We start from the raw sequence: 19,477 nt of genomic DNA on the forward strand, positions 1-19,477 counted from the left end.
CTCCGTTAGAAAACTCCCCTGTGCAGTTAGTTATCATCCCGATAGGAGTTGTCATACTCACGCTTCGCAGTAGTCTTGTCAATAGTAGAGGGGCCGATGCAGAAACAACGCACACCCGTCCGTCTGTCTGTCTGTCTGTCTGTCTGTCTCCGGCTCACTCCTCCACACGAACCAATAAAAACAGACACAACACAACTGTCGTTATGCTGTAGTCAAGCGATGTCAAACTCTAAAAACACTGACAACACCGCTTTCGCTATGACGTTTCCACAAACTCAAGGGATGTCCGCTCTCTTGTGGGTTTGCTCTGGAACTGAATACGATGGCATAAGTAGAGCGATCTAGAACTCTTGAACCATTGTGACGTCACAACTGCGTGATGACACAATGCACGTATCCCACGGTGATAGTACGGAATTAAGTAGCAGTATGAATCATAAAGTGCACTGGCATTATAACCTATAAAGATCCGATTGCTTTTGTTTTTCATCAACTGTAAGCCTTTCCAAGATGAATACAAAATCAAAAACATTCCAGTGCAGTTCACATAATATCCGCCTGATGGTGCAGAAGTGTAAGTCTTACAGGTTTAAAATGAAACTCATACTTCTTCTCCATCTAGTGGGAATGATGTGTATTGCCATGGTAAGTCTATTTCTATCCAGTGGTAAAAACATGACGTTTAAAATACATTGATACATTACCGAAATGAAGAATGGAAACCTGTAGTGCACTCAGATTGTGAGCTCAAACTCACTCTGAAGGCAATAAAAATACAGTGAAATCCTACTAGATTTTAAGGTGATGTTTGCACTTGTATCAGTGTTCCCAAGTCATGAAATAACCAGTCCATACATACTGCTGTGGAAACGAGCAATATTTATTTTTGCTTGGTCAAAAATATACCTTTACTTTAAACTTAATTTACTAGACTATCAGAAATCTATCAATCAATACATTTGTATTTGTTTAGCGCCCTTCGCAGGGAGCCACAGAGCGCTTTTGACATGTCAAATCCCAAATCATTCAAAGTTAATATGAGTGAAGTGGATTGCATGAGTTATGAGCATGGATAGCCTATGTGGTGCTTCAAAAGTGTGCGTCTCTCCTGTTACAACACATTGCTGATAGTGGAATTTCCATAATTGATCAGTGGGGATACATATATAGTGGGTTTGTTATTATTATTATATCAGGTTTTGCTTTCTGATTCACGTTGGCATTTCAGACTTTCATTGACATGTAAATCTTCTTTATAGTGGACACCAGACAAACAATACTCAAGTTGCATTGTAACCGACTGTAACTATAGTATGGATAGCAAATATTTCATTATTTATTTTTATAACCACTAGCGCAAATGATTCAGGACCTAAATGCCTTTATTTTTCCCAATCTGACTTTCCATGAGGCATGTGTATGTGTAAGAAATACCCTACCTGTCTGCCACACTCCATTCACCTTGTTATATCTCGAATCTGCATATTCTGCACTGATGTCCATGACCAGACGTCGAAGTCCATCATCGGAGCTGTCTCTGTTATGTTTCCCTTACAAACTGTCCATCGCGTATCATTTCCCTCCGGATGGGTCTCACACTTGCAGACAACACACATGATATTTCAGGAATGGTGAAGTCCTGTTCTAAGAGATATTCAACCTGTTCCTTGGATATATTGAATGATGGCTGACCTTCATTGTCATTTTTTCCCAGTCTGATTTTCCATTAGGCATGTGTATGTGTACACAGACATACAGGTCTTTTTCAACCCAGTGGATACTGTTAAAAGCATACTGTCCAAGTATGGAAATATTACTATTTGTAAAATGTATTTTTATAGTTTGTGGTAAATTTCCAAACTATGTTCCATGCAGTCTTTTAGCTGAGATGTTAAACCTTATGCCTGGATTTAATAGATCCCAAGGCACGTGTAAAAAAAGAGTAGCGGTATCAAGCCAGTCTCCTGGCTAAATTCCAATACCAATAGCCACTTCCCTGGATCCAATTGTACTGATGACCTAATAGTATAAAAGAGTGTCAAGATATAATAATGACAATAAAATAATTATTATAACACATCTTAAATCCAGGATACACAGGCACAGTAGGAACTGTACAAAAAAGCTAATATTTGTACTGTGTTAATATTGCATTGTATGGCCTATAGTTGGAGGATAAAAATTCAAGGTGGCATTGATTACTACAGTAGAAAAATAGTGTCCCTGAAAGCCAGCAACAACAACAGAGCTTCAACCGTTTTTGAAAGTTGTGTTTTTGCTGTACATCAGTTTGTCTTACCATCATGAGTCCAGTGACAAAGGCCTTGAACATATAGAAGTTTGACTACAGGTAAGGCGAGCAAGGGAATGTGTTTATGCCCTTCCAAAGTCTTGGGATATTTGAATGCCCAAGTCCACGTCTTCCCTGAAGCCCTCGTATGAACGCCTGCATGGCACCCTTCAGAGATTGAATCATGTATTTGCAAGCGGAAACTGTGAACCAGCATGCAAATATTCTACGGCTGGAGAAGGGTTGGAGCCCAATGGTGACACTCTTGTTGCTCGTGGTTTTTATTTGTTCTGACAGATAAGCAGCGCTCCTTGAATACGCATGAGTTTCTAGGTTTGAATCAGTAGTACCAAAGACAGATGCACTCAATGCATCCAATCACAATGAGCAGCGCTCACCATATATATGTAAACAGTTTGGCCCGTGGGCCAGTGACTGCAACAACACCATTGTTGACCCCAGTGAGCCGTGGCCCGGAAAACAATCCCTGTCTGTTTCGAGAGCGCATTAGCAACCTTAATGGCCAGAGATGCAGCTGGGGCAGTGGGCACCACCAGCCACCCAGAACAAGCGTGGACGCCCACGACTCACGTCTGAGGACCATGGTGTCCTGCTAGGTCCTAGACCGAGACCGCCATCTGCAGCTCGTAGTGTGACCACCAGAGTGAGGCCTGATTCGATCAGACCACCTAGACCTGATGTGAATTAGCAGGTATATGCATGTATATGCATGCATGTATATAGCTATGCATGTATAGCTCATAGAGCCCAAACAACGCTAGTTAGTGCAGATAAGATGAAAGAGATGTGCTTAAAGTGAATGAGATGATAAGGAGCTGGACATGGGCTGCTGAGACGCTGTCAGGAGTGGGGTCCACTCACAGTCGTCTGTGGACGGATGTTGACGTATCGAGTCATGGAAGAGGTGTCTCTCGTGCTGTGGACTGGCACGTCGATTCACACTCAGTAGGGGTTTAAAAAGATATCTGACTGGGGTGTTGACTTCTCTAATTAGTTGAAACTTCACAAATTGCATAATGTCATTTCACAACAGTCCAGTGACCCATTTTGCACAGCAGCACCCTTCCTATTGATTTATCAGACTGTCATAGCGTGTGTTTGACATTGGTTTATAGATTGTACTCTTGACAGTCTGCATTGCCCCTACTTAAATCCCACTGAATGGCTCTTGTGTAATGCAGTGCCACTTGGGGGTCCCAGGTGGGGGTCAATGCAATGAGAACACTATACCATTCTAAAGAGACACAATAAACATTGGACAAATTTGCTAATAGTCTCAGAGCTTGTGCCCAGCTTTTCCACAAATTCCAGCTTATCTGATTTTATATGGTTTACTATTGATTTGTGGTGACATAACACAATAAACAGATAGGTCTGCTAACATGTCTTGCTGTAGTAAGCACTGTTCATCATTGTTTAAAGCAGTAATTAGCATTGTTCTTCAGTGCCCACTGCTTAGTCAAATCATAGAGTTCAGCTGACTATCATGCATTTATTCATAGTTTTCCATTTAATCCAAGAAATCTGATGAAAATGAAAAAGAGTAATAATAATGTCATCACTATGTATGTTTCACTGTCATCATTTGGCTTTATGTGTAAGTCCAGTGTTGAAGGGTTTGTAAAATCAGTACGAGAGCAGCACGACTGAATAAGGCCACTCACACTCACAATCGTGCACATGCAAGTACAGAGACACACACAGCGGCACAGTAATGATCACTCCAGAGTGAGTCAGGAATGCTTTCATTTTGAACCAGGAATAAACTCGCTGTTCAAAAGGGCACAAGCTACAGGCCAGACGCATTTCCCCAGCACAGCCCCCGCTGATTGAGGACAGTGATTGGCTTACATGGATTCATTCCCTTGTGAGTGTGCAGTGTGGAAGTTGACGGAGCTGTAGTGTGGATTTCCAAACAGCACCCCTTGCTGGTCTGAACAAAGTATATAAATGGCTGATAATCCTTGTTACACTGAGTAACACTATCACATTGATTTGAATTGCATTGTGTTGAGACACTAAGCAAATGTGTCACTTGGTTTTGCTTTATTGGATCTTTAATGGCCCTTTCACAGCCTCATTTTCTCAAGTGCCTTGAGATGGTGCTACCCATGTACATCCACAGCACATTGCAGCACTGCAATCTCTCCATCGTTCGGCACTGAAGACAGTTTGCTCAACTCCTCCACTGCAGAGCCCAGGGCACCCAGCTGTGCAGACAAGTGAAGAAAGAATAGAGGGGTGAATACACCGATACAGAGAAGGGGTTCATATACTTACACACAGGGATAAGGGCTTTAACACTGATACACACAGAGTACAGCAACTACACTGAGCCACAGTGCTGGTTACAGAGAGAGAAAGCAGTGCTCCACTTCTCACAGCAGGCCTGCAAGAGGCAGCAAGAGGAGCAGGGCATTCTGAGGAGAGTGTGAGGGTAAGAACAGGGGGCCACACTGAACAATATCAGTGTGCAGACAGACTCAGGACACGTGTAGCCAAGGAAACCTCAGCAGAGCTCTTTGTGTACAGGTCCAGCACCCACAGCTCCAGAGCTGCCCAGGGAGTGGGGTCAGACACACCGTACATCTGCTGTTTTGAAGCTCTTACCATGGTCCTGTCCCCTGGCTCTGCTCCGCCATACCTCCACAAATACACTGTGCCGTTACACACTGCTACCACCAGGAGGGGCTGTACACCAGACTCACCCTGGGACTAAAGTCACTCACTGGCAGAAGGATCAACAATCCTTGCAATAAGCAGACAGCTTGTCAAGTTGTAACTGCAGATTCCTAGGCAGCTTTAGAAGGAGCAATATTTGACTTAAGATAAGACAGTTGTTCCTACACCTGCAACGATTAGTCTGTCCACAAATTGCCAGTCATCATCACACTGTGTCCTAGTCCTGTCTTACAGGGGCTCATGTGTGCAGTCTCACCTTTTCACAGCCTCTGTCCCAGCATGCATTGCATCATCCTATGCACCAGCATCAGTGTGACCTCTGAGGGGAGGGCAGCAGTGGTCATGAACAGCCTAGAGCTGAGAGAAACACAGACACAGTCATTTTTAAGACTATATTTTAGTTGTGCAGGGAGGGTTGGGAGCTATAGTAAGATTCAGGTTAAACTCAGGATATTAACAATGACTGTACATTTGTTTGATCACAAATCTTCCAAAAGTTGGTCTGTGTTATTATGGCAAATCCCAAAACTGGCTAAACATGTATTAGGAGGACATCCAAAACCTCACACAAATGTAATGGAAAGGTCAGGCTCTCTGCTACTTGTGTGCCAAGTATTAGGGAGGTTTCATTTTGTCTTCTCATCTTGATGGAGAATTTGGTTATAATGAAATCATTTGGAGATAATTCAAACTGTAACTTGCAAGTAGTTTACAAGAGATGTGCCCTGAGATGATAGAATCACTGCTTCAACTGAGAAAGTAACGTATCATAGAGTCACAGGTAATTAAAAATGTATTACATATATGATATAATAGCTGGAGTGAGAACTGATCTTATTTTATAACCCCCAGCTCACAACAATACCTATGACATTACATATTTTGCTAATTCAAGAAAACATGACTTAATATGTGGGAGATTTAATGGAGGGGAGAGAGTGAAGCAGCTCCATGGCCTCAGCTCTGGCTCCAGGCTCTGGAGCGCTCTGAAGAGCCTGAGTCCAGCTCCAGCTCCGCTCCGGCTCCAGAGCACAACTTACAAAATCTGTCCAGCTCCGATCCAGCTCCAGGTCCTGGAGATGGCTCCGGGCTCCAGAGCTGGTGCACGGCCAACGTTACAAGGCAGCAATCAGGTTGTTTCCCAGAAATGTTGCAAATGCATTGCTCATCCATATTACCCAATGTAGGAGTCACTGGAGATGGAGGTCACCCTCCTCTTTAACTCCAGACTCATCCATGGCCTGTGGATAATACACATCCTCCTCAAAACCACATGCCCTGATACACTGATACACTACAAAGACATACAAATACAAAGACAATGCAATAATACAATACAAGTGTAAGATCTGAGGTTCCAGGGTTCAAGTCCCTGTTTGGGTACCAAATTATATGCAAGTACAGCCCAGCTGTTTAAATGTGTAAAACATGTAAAATAATGTGATATACTGTAATAATTGTAAGTCCAACACAACATATACCACAATATCATAGTTAATCATTAGCAATATAATGTACATTCATAAATTCAATGGTATTTGCCTTAAAGGCACACAACCAGATTTTAAATGCATATGTGAACATGTGATCAGCCAATATTGCAGTGAATTACACTGAATGCTGCACACACACTGTACACTGAATGCTGCACACACACTACGCACTGTACACTGAATACTGCATACAAACTGTACACTGAATACTGCACACACTGCACACTATACACTGAATACTGCACACACACTGCACACTGTACACTGAATACTGCACACACACTGCGCACTGTACACTGAATACTGCACACACACTGCGCACTGTACACTGAATACTGCACACACACTGCGCACTGTACACTGAATACTTACGCTACACATCATACACCACACGCTACACAAACAGTGCACACCACACCGAATACTGCACACTGTACATTATACAGTGCACACTGAACACACACAGTAGGGCATTTCTCTCATTGTATTATAATATAATTCAGTACATTAATAAATGTCCCTCTCGCTCTCTCTCTCTGCAGGCTGGTCCCGGGGCGGCTCTGTTCCAGGCAGTGGTGTCACTGCTGTGCTCAGTGCAGGAGCAGGGAGACCGCACCCCCCCAGGCATACTCAAGGCTGCTCTCTACCTTCTGGCACTCAGCCAGGACCGGAGTCCCCAATGACTAAATCCATTATTTTGACAATAACGTTTTTAGGGGTAATTGTCATTTGTTTTTATTTCATACATTTGTGTGTAGTGTTCGTCAAGGTGTTTTCACACTGCTAGCTACATTTTTCTTGTATGATTATTTCACAATACAGCAACATATGAATGATGAATCATGCTGTAAACATGTATGACGGAGATGAACCTAAATCTATTTCTTGCATCTTGAATAGTGTAGGGAAAAAATGAAAAGGAAATTTAAAAGTGGGGACATTTCCCGCTTCTTCCTTCCCCTAAAACAGTGTAGGGGGCACAAGGAGGGAGAGTTGGAGAAAGAAGGAGAGCAGAGCGAGAGACAGGAGAGAGATGGTGAACTGAGCTACAGAAATAAAGACAAGAGACATGGAGATGGAATGAGCAGCGCCAGAGAAGAAAGAGATTCAGAGACAGGCAACGATCAAGACAGAGATGGATAAAGAAAGTGAGAGCGATAAAGAGAGAGACAGGAACCCACAGGTGGAAAGTGAAGGGAGACAGAGACAGATTGACATGCCTGCCCCAAGTGCAGCTGAACCACATGCTATGTTTGTTGTTTGTGGTCTAGATAACAATTAGGCTGAGATATCTGCCTTAGTTGACTGAATTATTTACAGCAAAGTGTTGCTTTACTAGTAATTAGACCTTCCTTGACTTACGTCATCAAAAAAGGCTATCTTATGTTTGAAGAAAACAGGCTCCTGTATGTAAATATTTTCATGTCTACAAAATCTCTGTGATTTAATGAGATTAAAGAGGTAACGTATGCTACTCTTCCATGCATTCTACATACCGGTCTATTTCAGATGAACTTTATTATACTGTGCTTTCTTGTCTCCCCAAAAAATGTAAATAGGGAAATGAGCAACATCCAGGCAGTCATTGTTTTAATCTTACTTAATCACCGTCATTGTCATACTTGTGTGTCCTTTAGTGCACATCGTCCATTCTCCAGCAGATATTGTAGCTGCACGAGGCATCGATCCAGTCTAACTATATGTGGCAAATCTATTTTCAAGTATATATAGTGATTAACATTGAGGCTGGCTGATCTGTTTTTGGTTCATCTCCCATCAGAAGACACTAACGTCAATTTGATTTGGATTGTGTGGGGATTCTTCCACGCCTCCATGCCACCCTACAACTATCTCCTGCCACCCGCTTGCCACCCCAGGTGAAAATGTCTAGATCCGCCCCTGGTTGTAAGTTACTCAATGTCAAATAAAAAAATAAAAAAAGGAATATATATATATATATATACACATATTGTCTCTGGATTAATTTTAATATTTGTATTGTATGGAACAAACTTTTTTTTATTAATTTGTCATAAGAACTACATTATTTGTGTCATAGGATTAAACACCTACAGCTATATTTCATAGCAAGCCTTGAAATTAGGTATGAAGCCCAATTCTGAAAATCATAGATCTCCTCATTAAAATACAATCCACCTCATTTAATGGGGCAATATTTCCATATGAACTCATTTACGACGTTTTAAACTGACCCTGGGGTTGAAAAGTATAATATTGATTGACACATCCTTCCCCCCGGTCCAATGAGTGCATTATCACAAAGTGGAATCAGTTGTTTATTTCTCTCTGAGGTTGAATCAGTGTGATTCATCAAATTGAAAGACACTCATCTGATACAGATTCATGACACAGCGTCACATCAATCTAAGACAGTCTGACAGCTGCTCTGGGTCTCTCGATTGTGTTGCTCACCCACCTGACTGACTGGAGCCCGTTCCCGCCTGGTGTGGAAACTGGGACACTGGACACTGGGGGGTGTCACCAGTAGTGTTCTCTGTGTGTCAGTGTTAGTGTGCCTCCCTGCTCAGGCTGCAGCGCCACCACTCTGCACAGCTACTGCCCTCTCCAGCCTGTCCACCACACTGGTGTCTGTGGCCTGGCTCCGTGTGTCCTCTTCACTGTGTCTGTGGCCTGGCTCCGTGTGTCCTCTTCACTATGTCTGTGGCCTGGCTCCGTGTGTACCCTTCACTGTGTCTGTGGCCTGGCTCTGTGTGTCCTCTTCACTGTGTCTGTGGCCTGGCTCTGTGTGTCCTCTTCACTGTGTGTCCTCTTCACTGTGTCTGTGGCCTGGCTCCATGTGTCCTCTTCACAGTGTGTCCTTTTCACTGTGTCTGTGGCCTGGCTGAGTGTGTCCTCTTCACAGTGTCTGTGTCCTCTTCACTGTGTCTGTGGTCTGGCTCCATGTGTCCTCTTCACTCTTTAGTTGAAAACACAACAAAATGCATGTCATTAGTTCACAGCAGCTAGCAGTGGACAAATGCAGAGCTATATTAGCAATGTATTGAAAGCAAGGAATGAGTGAACCTTGAATAAGATTTGAGCAGACGTTTGCAGTCCCCCTGGAAGCCAAATCCCCGCTCTCCCTCCCCGTCCGTCTTGAAGAAGGAGCCTCGGCCTGTGTGGAGCGACGAGGACAAGAATAAATTTGGATGTGTATATGTATTGTGTAAATAAAGGTATACATTGGTGTGTGTTAAGTCTTACTAGAAGTGTACTTAAGAAGGATGAGGTGATGCCAAGGGTCGGGCCAGAAGGTAGTTTGATGTGTTTGCTGCACTGCACAACAATGACCACCTGGGAAAGCCCCACCGAAGATCTATCATATATATGTGTTGGTTTGTCTGTGTGTGTGTGTGTGTGTGTGTGTCTGTCTATCTCTCTATCTGTCTGTGTCTGTGTATCCGTGGGTGTATGTGTCTCTGTTTGTGTTGGTAGTTTTAATTGCAATTGAATTGTAAGCACTGGCGGATCCAAGGGTTGGTAAGGGGTAACAGCTTCCACCCCAGTAAGAAAGACTTGCCACCCCAATCTCCCCATGCTAAAATATGTATTTTTTTACATTTTAATCCTGTCCGACATTCGCTATAGAATAGTTACTGTGTAGTTTTTCTGCGAGACGGTCTCTGACAAGAACGTGAACTTTAGTTTAGTGAACTCTCTACAAAATAGTTAAGGTGTTGGATGGGGACGGTGTGTGGTGGGGACTGTGGTAGTGCCAGTTCCCGTTGAGGCGGAGTGTGAAGAACCCAGAGAAGGTCTGCCACCTCCACAATATCATATAGATAGGAGAAGCTAGGGGGCTGGTCTACTATGATGGGATGCCAAAACTCTGCAGGCGGTGTCAGGGTCAAGACCTCGGTGTTGCCCAGTGCACAGCGGTGGTCTGTGGCAAGTGTAAGGGAAGTCATCTGACACATGCCTGCAGAGAAAAGATACTCTGAAACCTCTGGGGCTGTGAGGGCCATGTTTATAAGAACTGCCCCCAGTCGTACGCGGATAGAGTCGGGTCTACCTTCTCACGGACCAGCAATGCAATAGTCAAGCTGTTTTGTTTGCCATTATTGTTGAACTGAATTTTAAGAATTTTAATCATGAGCATTAAAATTTGTATTGTTTTAATTTGTAATGTAAAAAACTAAACCAAATAAACAGTATTTTCACTATTTTATCAGTATTTTATGATTCTATCAGTTGTTTATTGTTTTGTCTAGTGTGGAAGTGTTGTTTTATAGTCCGTGTCTTGGCCTGTTTTAGACTTTCCTCACAACTGCTGCATTCAACTCCACTCCTCCCCCACCTGGATTATTCACCAAGACCATTGCAATGCTCTCAATTTTTTCCAATCAATCTCCTCCACATTCATTGCTGTTTACACTGGACTTCTGCTAGGTGAGCTCACTCCATTCTTTTGACATTGGCTTGTTTTTCATGATCATTCTCGTCAACACATTGTTTATTCTTTTGTTACTTTGCAGAACAGTTCATTTTGCCTTTACTTTGTTACTTTTCTTCAGCCTGTTTTCAATTGTGCATCCATTTCAATCTCATTTACCCCATTCCAAGTGTCCTAATTCTTTTCTATAGGGTGTGTTACGCTCCTCAGTGAAGGGGAACATAACCGCCCATGCACACACACACTGGGGTAGGAAGAACAAATGTAAAGGCAAGTGCACTACCAAATGTACCCGGAAACAAAACAAGTCTCCCAAAAGAGGGATTTTATTTCCTTTTTAACAAGCAAAGAACTACTTGTTAACCAAGTTAATGAAAGTTAATAACAAACAGGTTTAAATATATAGAACATGGAACAGGGTTACACAATATAACAATAGTCAGGTTTTACAAATAACAATAGACAGATAAGGTAAATAAAGGGGTGGTGGTTAACTGACAAAGGGTAGGAGAAGGACCGTGCGAATGGTCTGTGAAATCAACAAAGTAACAAAAAGGCCCTGACTTCCCTACACCTCTATCTCTACTTATAACAATACTAAGCCCTGAATCTAACCTACCTGCTACAGAAAGATGGTGACATCCATTCGTTCCTAACCTAGTGTATATAACAAACAGCTATGTGATGCAGAGTTTACCCATGGGTTTCTTACCTAGCCCTTCTCCATACTGACAGGAGCCGGAGCCGGGCAACACAAAACTAAAACACCGCCATACCGCTCTCTCTCCACACACTAAACAGCACAGGTATATATAGGTGATGGGTCCTGCTGTGATTGGCCGGCAACAATAGATGGGGGAACCAATGAGGACAGGTAAAGCACCCCCTCTTCAGCAACAAATGCCCACAACCAAAAGAGAGCTCTTCATCAGCAAATCGCACCTAAAAGAGAACTACAGACAAAATCAAAGACAAACGGCAACACACAGATTCACAAGAGACCAGGAACGTAACAGTGTGTTTGTTGGGTTGTTTGTATGTGGATGGTCTGAATGCTTCAGCCCAACACTTTATTTCTTCCTTCTTTTTCTGCTGTTGTATTCCATGTGCTTTTCTACCTTTACCAAGTTATTTTCCATATCCATTCATATCCCTTCTATATCCTTATATACTATAATTGTACTCTGCAGTCTTTCTCTTGTCCTATATTCTATACTTCACTTGGAGTATACTATACAGCTGTCTGAGTTGTGGGAAAGCAGCCCCAACTGTGAAGAGCTCCTGCATGGATTTATTCAAGCAAGTTTTGCAGGGGTAGACCACCAGATTAAGGCAGCCATTTCCATTTTTGGTCTTTTTGTCTCTAACAGCTCTGCAATTGTTGCTCATTCTTCTTGGCAAAATTGCTCAAGCTCTCTCAAGTTGGATGGGCACTGTTGGTTAAGAGCAACTTTCAAGTCTTGCTACATATTCTCAACTGGATTGACGTCTTGGCTTTGACTGGGCCGTTCTAGGACACTCAGCTTCTTCTTTTTAAACCACTCCAGTGTAGCCTAGGTTGTGTGTTTTCCACAATTGTATGGCTGAAAAGTGAACCTTCACCCAAATCCAAGGTCTCTTGCAGACTGAAGCAGGTTTTCCTCAAGGATTTTTCTATATTTGGGTCCATCCATCATGCCCTCAATCCTGACAAGTTTCAGTCCCTGCCGATAAAAAGCTCAAGGAGATGAGTAGTGTTGTCTTCGTGCCACACATAGCGTTTTGCATTTAGGTCAAAAAATTCAATTTTGGTCTCATTTGACCAGAGAACTCTTTGCCACATCTTTGCTGTGTCTTCCACATGCCATATGGCAAATTTGATGTGACTGATCTTCAGCAATGGCTTTCTCCGTGCCACTCTTCCATATAGCCCAGCATTGTTGAGCACCAGGGTAATATTTGTCAGTTTACCCCATTCTGTCAGTGAAACTCTGCAGCTCCACAGATTTAACATGGGCCTCTTGCTGGCATCTCTGATGACTGACCTCTGTACCCAGTCAATTAGTTTCAGCAGACAGTCTGCTCTTGACAGGCTTGTGGATGTGCCATATTCTTTCATTGTAATGGATTTAACTCTGCTCCAGGGGGATGTTCTAAGTTTGGGATATGTTTGTATAGCCCAACCCTGACTGCTGCTATCACAAAACTTTCTCTCTGGCTAGTTTTGAAAGGTCCTTGGTCTTCATGTTATGGTGGTTGCTTGTATATGCTCACTGACATAAGCTGGGGCCTTCTAGAAACTGGTGTATTCAATCTGAGATCATGTGACACTAATTGCATACAGTTGGAATCTATTCAAATAATGATATGACTTCTGGAGGTAATTGGCTGCTCCACAGCTTATTTAAGTGTGTCATAGCAAAGGGTGTGAATACTTATGCAAGGAAGACATTTCATTTTTTTATCTGTAGTTAATTAAAAAATATAATTCCAACATCAACATTATGTAATACTTTGTTTTGATCACTGACAGAAAATCCCATTTAAATATATTTTAGTTCCAGATTGTAACACTACAAAATGTCCAAAAGGGCTTGAATTCTTATCCAATCCATTGTACCTTTTATTTTGTGTTGTGGGACAGCACCTATCCAGTCATGGATCTGGGTGAGATACTAATATTTATATATGAGTAATATTTAAATTATATCTTATACTCATCCAACAAACCTAAACTCACTGTTTTTGAATATATATTTGACTGCATCAAATTGGACTTGCCAAAAATAAAAATGTGGAATTAATCTTTTATTTTATATTTTAGACTGTGACGGCAAACTGCCTTACAACTCCCCACAGAGGTGCGAGAACAGAGCAATTACTAAGAAGAGCAGGATTTAAAGAATGATAACTATATGGCCTTGAACTTTGGATAATGGAAGCAGATTAGGGACTTACTTGGTTGCTTTGTGTTTGTGCTTATGATTAGTGATGTGTTTAGAGAGGGACCTGTGCTATATGTGTAATTAGGCTCAACGAGGAGTAAGGGTTTGTTGTATGTTTTTTGACTGTCTGTTTATTTTGAACACCGGGAATAATAAATTGAAACAAATTCACAAAAATACATGCTGTTTTGCTGAGCCCCACCTTTCAGAGACTTTACATTTATATGTAAATAAGTGACTGGTTAATATGTGCCTACCGTCCACTTGCTAATCAAGCCAACCATAAACCAACGTTGGACCAACAAAGTTTCATGTCTGCAAAATGTTTGCACTTAAATGTGTTAATTATATGTTTTTTCAGTATTAATAGCACAGGCTATGCAACCAGTGGCGTAGGTTTCGTTTCAGAAATGAAGGGGAAATGCATTTTCATTCCGTTGAGGGATGGGGTGGGGGGGTGAGGGATGTCATAGAGTGGAGGCGTTAATTCAGTCGTGAATAATGACAATGAATTAATGTATTTTTGAAGTTAAGTGTAGGGATATGCACCACCCTAAATTATGCCTATGTGTAAATGATTGCCACTCTCTCAATATTGGGGGGGATCTCACACATCACACACACAGAAGTCCACAACACACATTCACAGAGTTTTGCAGAATGACTTTATTATTATTATTATTATTATTATTATTATTATTATTATTATTATTATTATTATTATTGCTAATTTTATGATTATTTTTGCAGTGAGAGGCATGGTAATGGCCAAGAGAGTTCAGTGATGCAAAACTAACACACCTTCCATGTCAACATCTTTGTCACCTTCTTTATCATCATTGCCTGACTTTCAGTCGTCATCCTCACGAGTGACATCCCACTCTAGCTGGCTTTACCTCACTCAGTCTAAATCACACTTTTGCTGAAATTGCCCAAACAGTTCAAACACACATTTTTAATATCTGGTAGAAATGTGACCCTTAGATATGCCCCAAAGTGACCCTTCTGTGTACATTTCATAGTCATACACAATGTATTTTGCAACATCCTGGAGTTTTAGCAAATATCAGCAAATGAATGTCATAAACGGAAATACAAAGCTACTCAAAAACACTCCATGTAATAAAGAGACATTGAAAGACTCCTGTTTAGGCAGAGGGAATACAGAAGGGTCACAATTTGTAACATACATTAAAAATTGTGGTTTCTTCTATATGGGGAAATGGGGATATGTGAAACTTCTACCTCTTTGCCCCCTTTCCTGCCTCCACCCCCCACCCTGCATCAATACACACACACTTCTTGAATCGCCCCTGCCCCACACTGATGACACACGTCCGTCTGACAGCGGAAGAGCTCCACCTTGTGCTTGAAGTGCTGGAAGGCCTTGCGTCGTTTCTTGGCAATTTTCTCATTGTCTTTCTTCCTGAAGATCTTCAGGGAATTCCCACTATACAGCTTGTCGAACACAAAGGCTTTGGGTCCGGTCCACTGCTGGAACACGTCCAAGTCAGACAGGAGGCTCTGATTGGAGTTTTCAAGACAGTCCTTGTCACAGAATGGACTGAGGGTCAAGAAGACAAGACACTGGCTCTTGTCCGCTTGAGCCATCATGAGCTTCTCCAGTACTCGGCTGTGGAGCAGCTGATGCTCAGGGGACTCCAAAGTCTTCTTGAAGTACTTTGATCTCTCGGGCACAGCCGCCACCAGCTCCTTGCTCTCATACAGGGACTTCTTCTTCAGCACCTGGGTCATTGCAGAGAGTGCGGTCATCAGGGGAGTCTGATTCTGGAGCTCCTCAGATCCCTTGCACACGCCCACCGAAACCACCACAGCAATGGCGAACAGCTGATCTTTGGGCCTGGCATCATGGAAACAGAGATGAGAATTGGGGTGTGAACGTCAGCCATGTCTGTGAGTGTCTGAAGCGCACCTTGACATTCATAAACTGAGTTAGGGTCTGGCTCTCTCGTCGCCTCTCTCTATTTGCATCTCTCTCTCTGTCTCCCACACCCTCCTTCTCTCTCTCCCTCCTTTCTTTTTGTCTCTCCTTATTTGTTCCCATTTGTCTCTCCCTTCCTCTCTCTCTCATGCTTTCTCTCAAACCCTGTGTCTTTCACTCTAGTAATCTCTGAGCTTCTGTTTTTCTCTCCTTTCCCTTTTCTATTTTTTGTTTTCCTTCTCACTCCATTTCACTCCCTCGTTCGTTCAAGACAAAATCAAATTAGCTGTGCTACTGCAATTTCCCCTTTGCTTTCGAGAAAATAAACATAAAATACTCACTTTGCAATGTTCTTGCTCTTGGCAGTTTTTGGCAGCTTGCTGTGATACATGGGAGCGGGAGACAGAACATAAAACCATTTCAAGTTACATCAATACATCCCCATCAATTTGACCCGCCGACATTTGGTCCCCATGACAATTCACTACTGCAACAATTCGTTCCCGCAGCAATTCGTCCCCACAACAATTTACCAGATTAGCCTACTATACACAAAACAATCCAAGTCTGAGGATTATAATCAGTAGACCCGTTCGCAACATGGAATAAACATAAGTCATATGAGCACACCTCAGCACACAGAGTGCAGAAAAAATCACGACAAAAATAAGGAATCTCTTGCTTCCATAATACACAACGGTCGCGTTTGTGTAGCACAGATTTCCGCAGCACAGTTCTGCACAGAAATTCAGAGATGTTCGTTCTTCGAGTGCTGCTCCGTGACATCACAAAGCCCCACCCACAGAAATCTTTGCAGGGTTTTAGGAAGACATTTTTCAATGAGGTGCAAGTGATGTCAGACAGAGCGCAGCCACGAGTTGATGAAGCTTGGATTTGATACAAAGGAGTAATCAAGACTTTGCAAGGATGTCTGGGAAAGGATAGGAATATATAATGATGGCAAGGGCAGGTGTAACTGGGTGTGTAGAAAGATGGCTGAAATGGGATGATTAAGGTGAAGGTGAACAACAATCCATGGGGAGATGGGATCAGGGATGGTGACCTATTCTTTTATCTTTCTATTTTGCCCTCTCTCCCCCACTCCCTCCATTTCTCCCTCTGCTTCTCTTCTCCTCTCTCCCCCTCCCTTCCTCTTACGTTCCTCACATTGCCACTCCTGTCACACACTGTCTCTTTCTATCCCTCCCTCGCTTTTAGTTTCTCTCTCCCTCTCCATCCCCCACTCACCTTCTCAACTGAGCAACAATTTTAGAAAGGGCAGTGGGGTCCACTCCATCCCCCGCCCCTGCTTCAGTAACCTCTCCTCCATCTGCCTTGTCCTGATCCTCCTCTTTCTCAGCCACATCCTCTGGCGCCTGATCATCCTGCGCAAAGCTCCGCCCCCCCAGGCACAGCAAAACAACACACAAAGCAAATCTCTGGAGGTGAGAGAATGGACAATTATAGAAAAAATAATACAATTACACCAATATGCAACCAAAAAATTAATGTAATATATGGTAAAAATATTTGCTTTTTATATATATTACAGAAGAAAAAGTATGTTTTAAGTGAAAGTAATTGCTGACAAATGCAAATAAACCTCTCTGAAATGTGTTAATATTTACCTTAGAACAATGGTTCTCTTTCATAGACCCGGGGACCCCCCTTTGTATGAGAGAGAACCCCTGACAACTCTGTGCTGAATGGGGTCATATATACATTGAAATTCATGCCAGTAATTCATCTCAGAATAATCAATTCTGGAATCTATTCTGTTTTTTTAATCATATGGATTGGACTCCAGCACTATATTGATCTTGAAATCGATATGAATATTTTTAGTAATTGATAAAAAGCAGACACAATGAGAGTGCAAAAAGCTTTAATTAATTAATACAAACCATTACATACATTAAAATTCCCAAAATACTTGGGTATTGCATTACAGGATTTAGCCGATTTGTTGCGTCATAATGAAATACTAATCACACGTTAAACTGTACAAGCTTAATTCAGTCACTACCATTGCGCTCAATGTAAAACATTCAAGACAATAAATATTGGTAAAGGATTCTTGCCTTCTAAGCGAAGTGATTCGTTTATATTTACACCAATCAGCCATAACATTATGACCACCTGCCTAATATTGTGTAGGTCCCCCTTTTGCTGCCAAAAGAGCCCTGACCCATCGAGGCATGGACTCCACTAGACCTCTGAAGGTGTGCTGTGGTATCTGGCACCAAGACGTTAGCAGCAGATCCTGTAAGCTGCGAGGTGGGGCCTCCATGGATCGGACTTGTTTGTCCAGCACATCTCACAGATGCTCGATTGGATTTGGGGAATACCCCAAAAGAGCTGCAGTTTTGGAGATGCTCTGACCCAGTCGTGTAGCCAACACAATTTGGACCTCGTCAAAGTTGCTCAGATCCTTACGATTGCCCATTTTTCCTGCTACTAACACATCAACTTTGAGGACAAAATGTTCACTTGCTGCCTAATATATCCCACCAACTGACAGGTGCCATGATAACGAGATTATCAGTGTTATTCACTTCACCTGTCAGTGGTCATAATGTTATGGCTGATCGGTGTATGTATTTTATTAAGTGTTGATAAAATGAAACATTCACACATTCATACACTTTAACATTATTTTTACAGATTTCAATTTTAATTAGTGTATCTGATATGCAAGAAAACGGTATAGCTGTAGCTTTAAGTTTCTAATAGAATTCATCTGCTTATTATTATGTACTGTATATGTGTGTAATAAACTGAGCTTTATTTAAGTTTACATAATTGTTTAATTGGTTTGTAGCCAACCACATAATCCAACAATAATAAAATCTTGATAAAGTCTTGCATGTAGCCCCAGAATAGTTTTAATAGTTATTTTGATATTACACATGTATGTGTGTATATTTGTATTTTCTTAATATTAATGATACAATATTATCATTACTAATACTATTACAATACTACCAATACTAATGATGATAACAATAATAATATCAAGACTACTAATAGTGTTATAACCAGATGGCTTGTTGATTCAGTGGCTCTGTCAATACTCACCATTGCTGTGTTGTCTTCGGGTCTGTATCTTGCCGTACGGCTGTATCTGGTGTCAGTATTCTGTAGAGTGGGAACCAACACAGGGTTATTATAGTGGAGTCAGAGGGAAGAAAAGACTTGTCCTGCCTCTCTCTCTGTTTGACAGCCCCTCCCTCCTTCCATCTGTCTCTCTCTGTGGGTCTCACTCACGGGCGAGGGTATTAATATTGCCTCCTGTGCATGTTCCTGTCCTTAGTTATTCCCACTCCACTCCAAATCTCACTCTCTCCCTTTTATGGTCTCTCTCACTCCCTCTCTCTGTCTCACTCTCTTTTATTATTAATATTATTATATTTCTTATCCAGGGCAACCATATATCACATTATTTACATACATTAATAAAGTAGCTTAATATGCAGAAAGATCCCATTTGACCAGACAATACTTGATCTCTTTGGACCCTTGCATTAAATAAGTAAAATTGCTTTGCATGTGCCAGACAGAGAGATGGAGCTGAATAGATAGAAAGGAGTGCGATAGAGAGAAAAACAAATAGAGCTCCAGAGAGAGGAGTGAACAGATAAACATACAGAGAGATAGAGTGAAAGACCTACAGAGAGGACTTTATTTGAGTTCTGTCTTATCAGGCTAATT

General features: G+C 42.0%; 1 protein-coding gene across 1 annotated transcript; it reads right to left on the bottom strand.

The window, feature by feature from the left end:
• Nucleotides 1–14,510: 14,510 nt before the first annotated feature.
• Nucleotides 14,511–19,099, bottom strand: LOC136714878 (uncharacterized). Its single transcript, XM_066692501.1, has 4 exons — nt 18,845–19,099; nt 17,015–17,205; nt 16,108–16,146; nt 14,511–15,685 (listed from the first exon to the last, which is right to left on the bottom strand). Exons 1-4 carry the CDS (start codon nt 18,845–18,847, stop codon nt 15,109–15,111), a joined length of 810 nt encoding a protein of 269 aa, XP_066548598.1. The 5' UTR covers nt 18,848–19,099; the 3' UTR covers nt 14,511–15,108.
• Nucleotides 19,100–19,477: the final 378 nt, after the last annotated feature.

This window comes from Amia ocellicauda, chromosome 19, assembly GCF_036373705.1.
Source record: "Amia ocellicauda isolate fAmiCal2 chromosome 19, fAmiCal2.hap1, whole genome shotgun sequence".
NCBI lineage: Eukaryota > Metazoa > Chordata > Actinopteri > Amiiformes > Amiidae > Amia > Amia ocellicauda.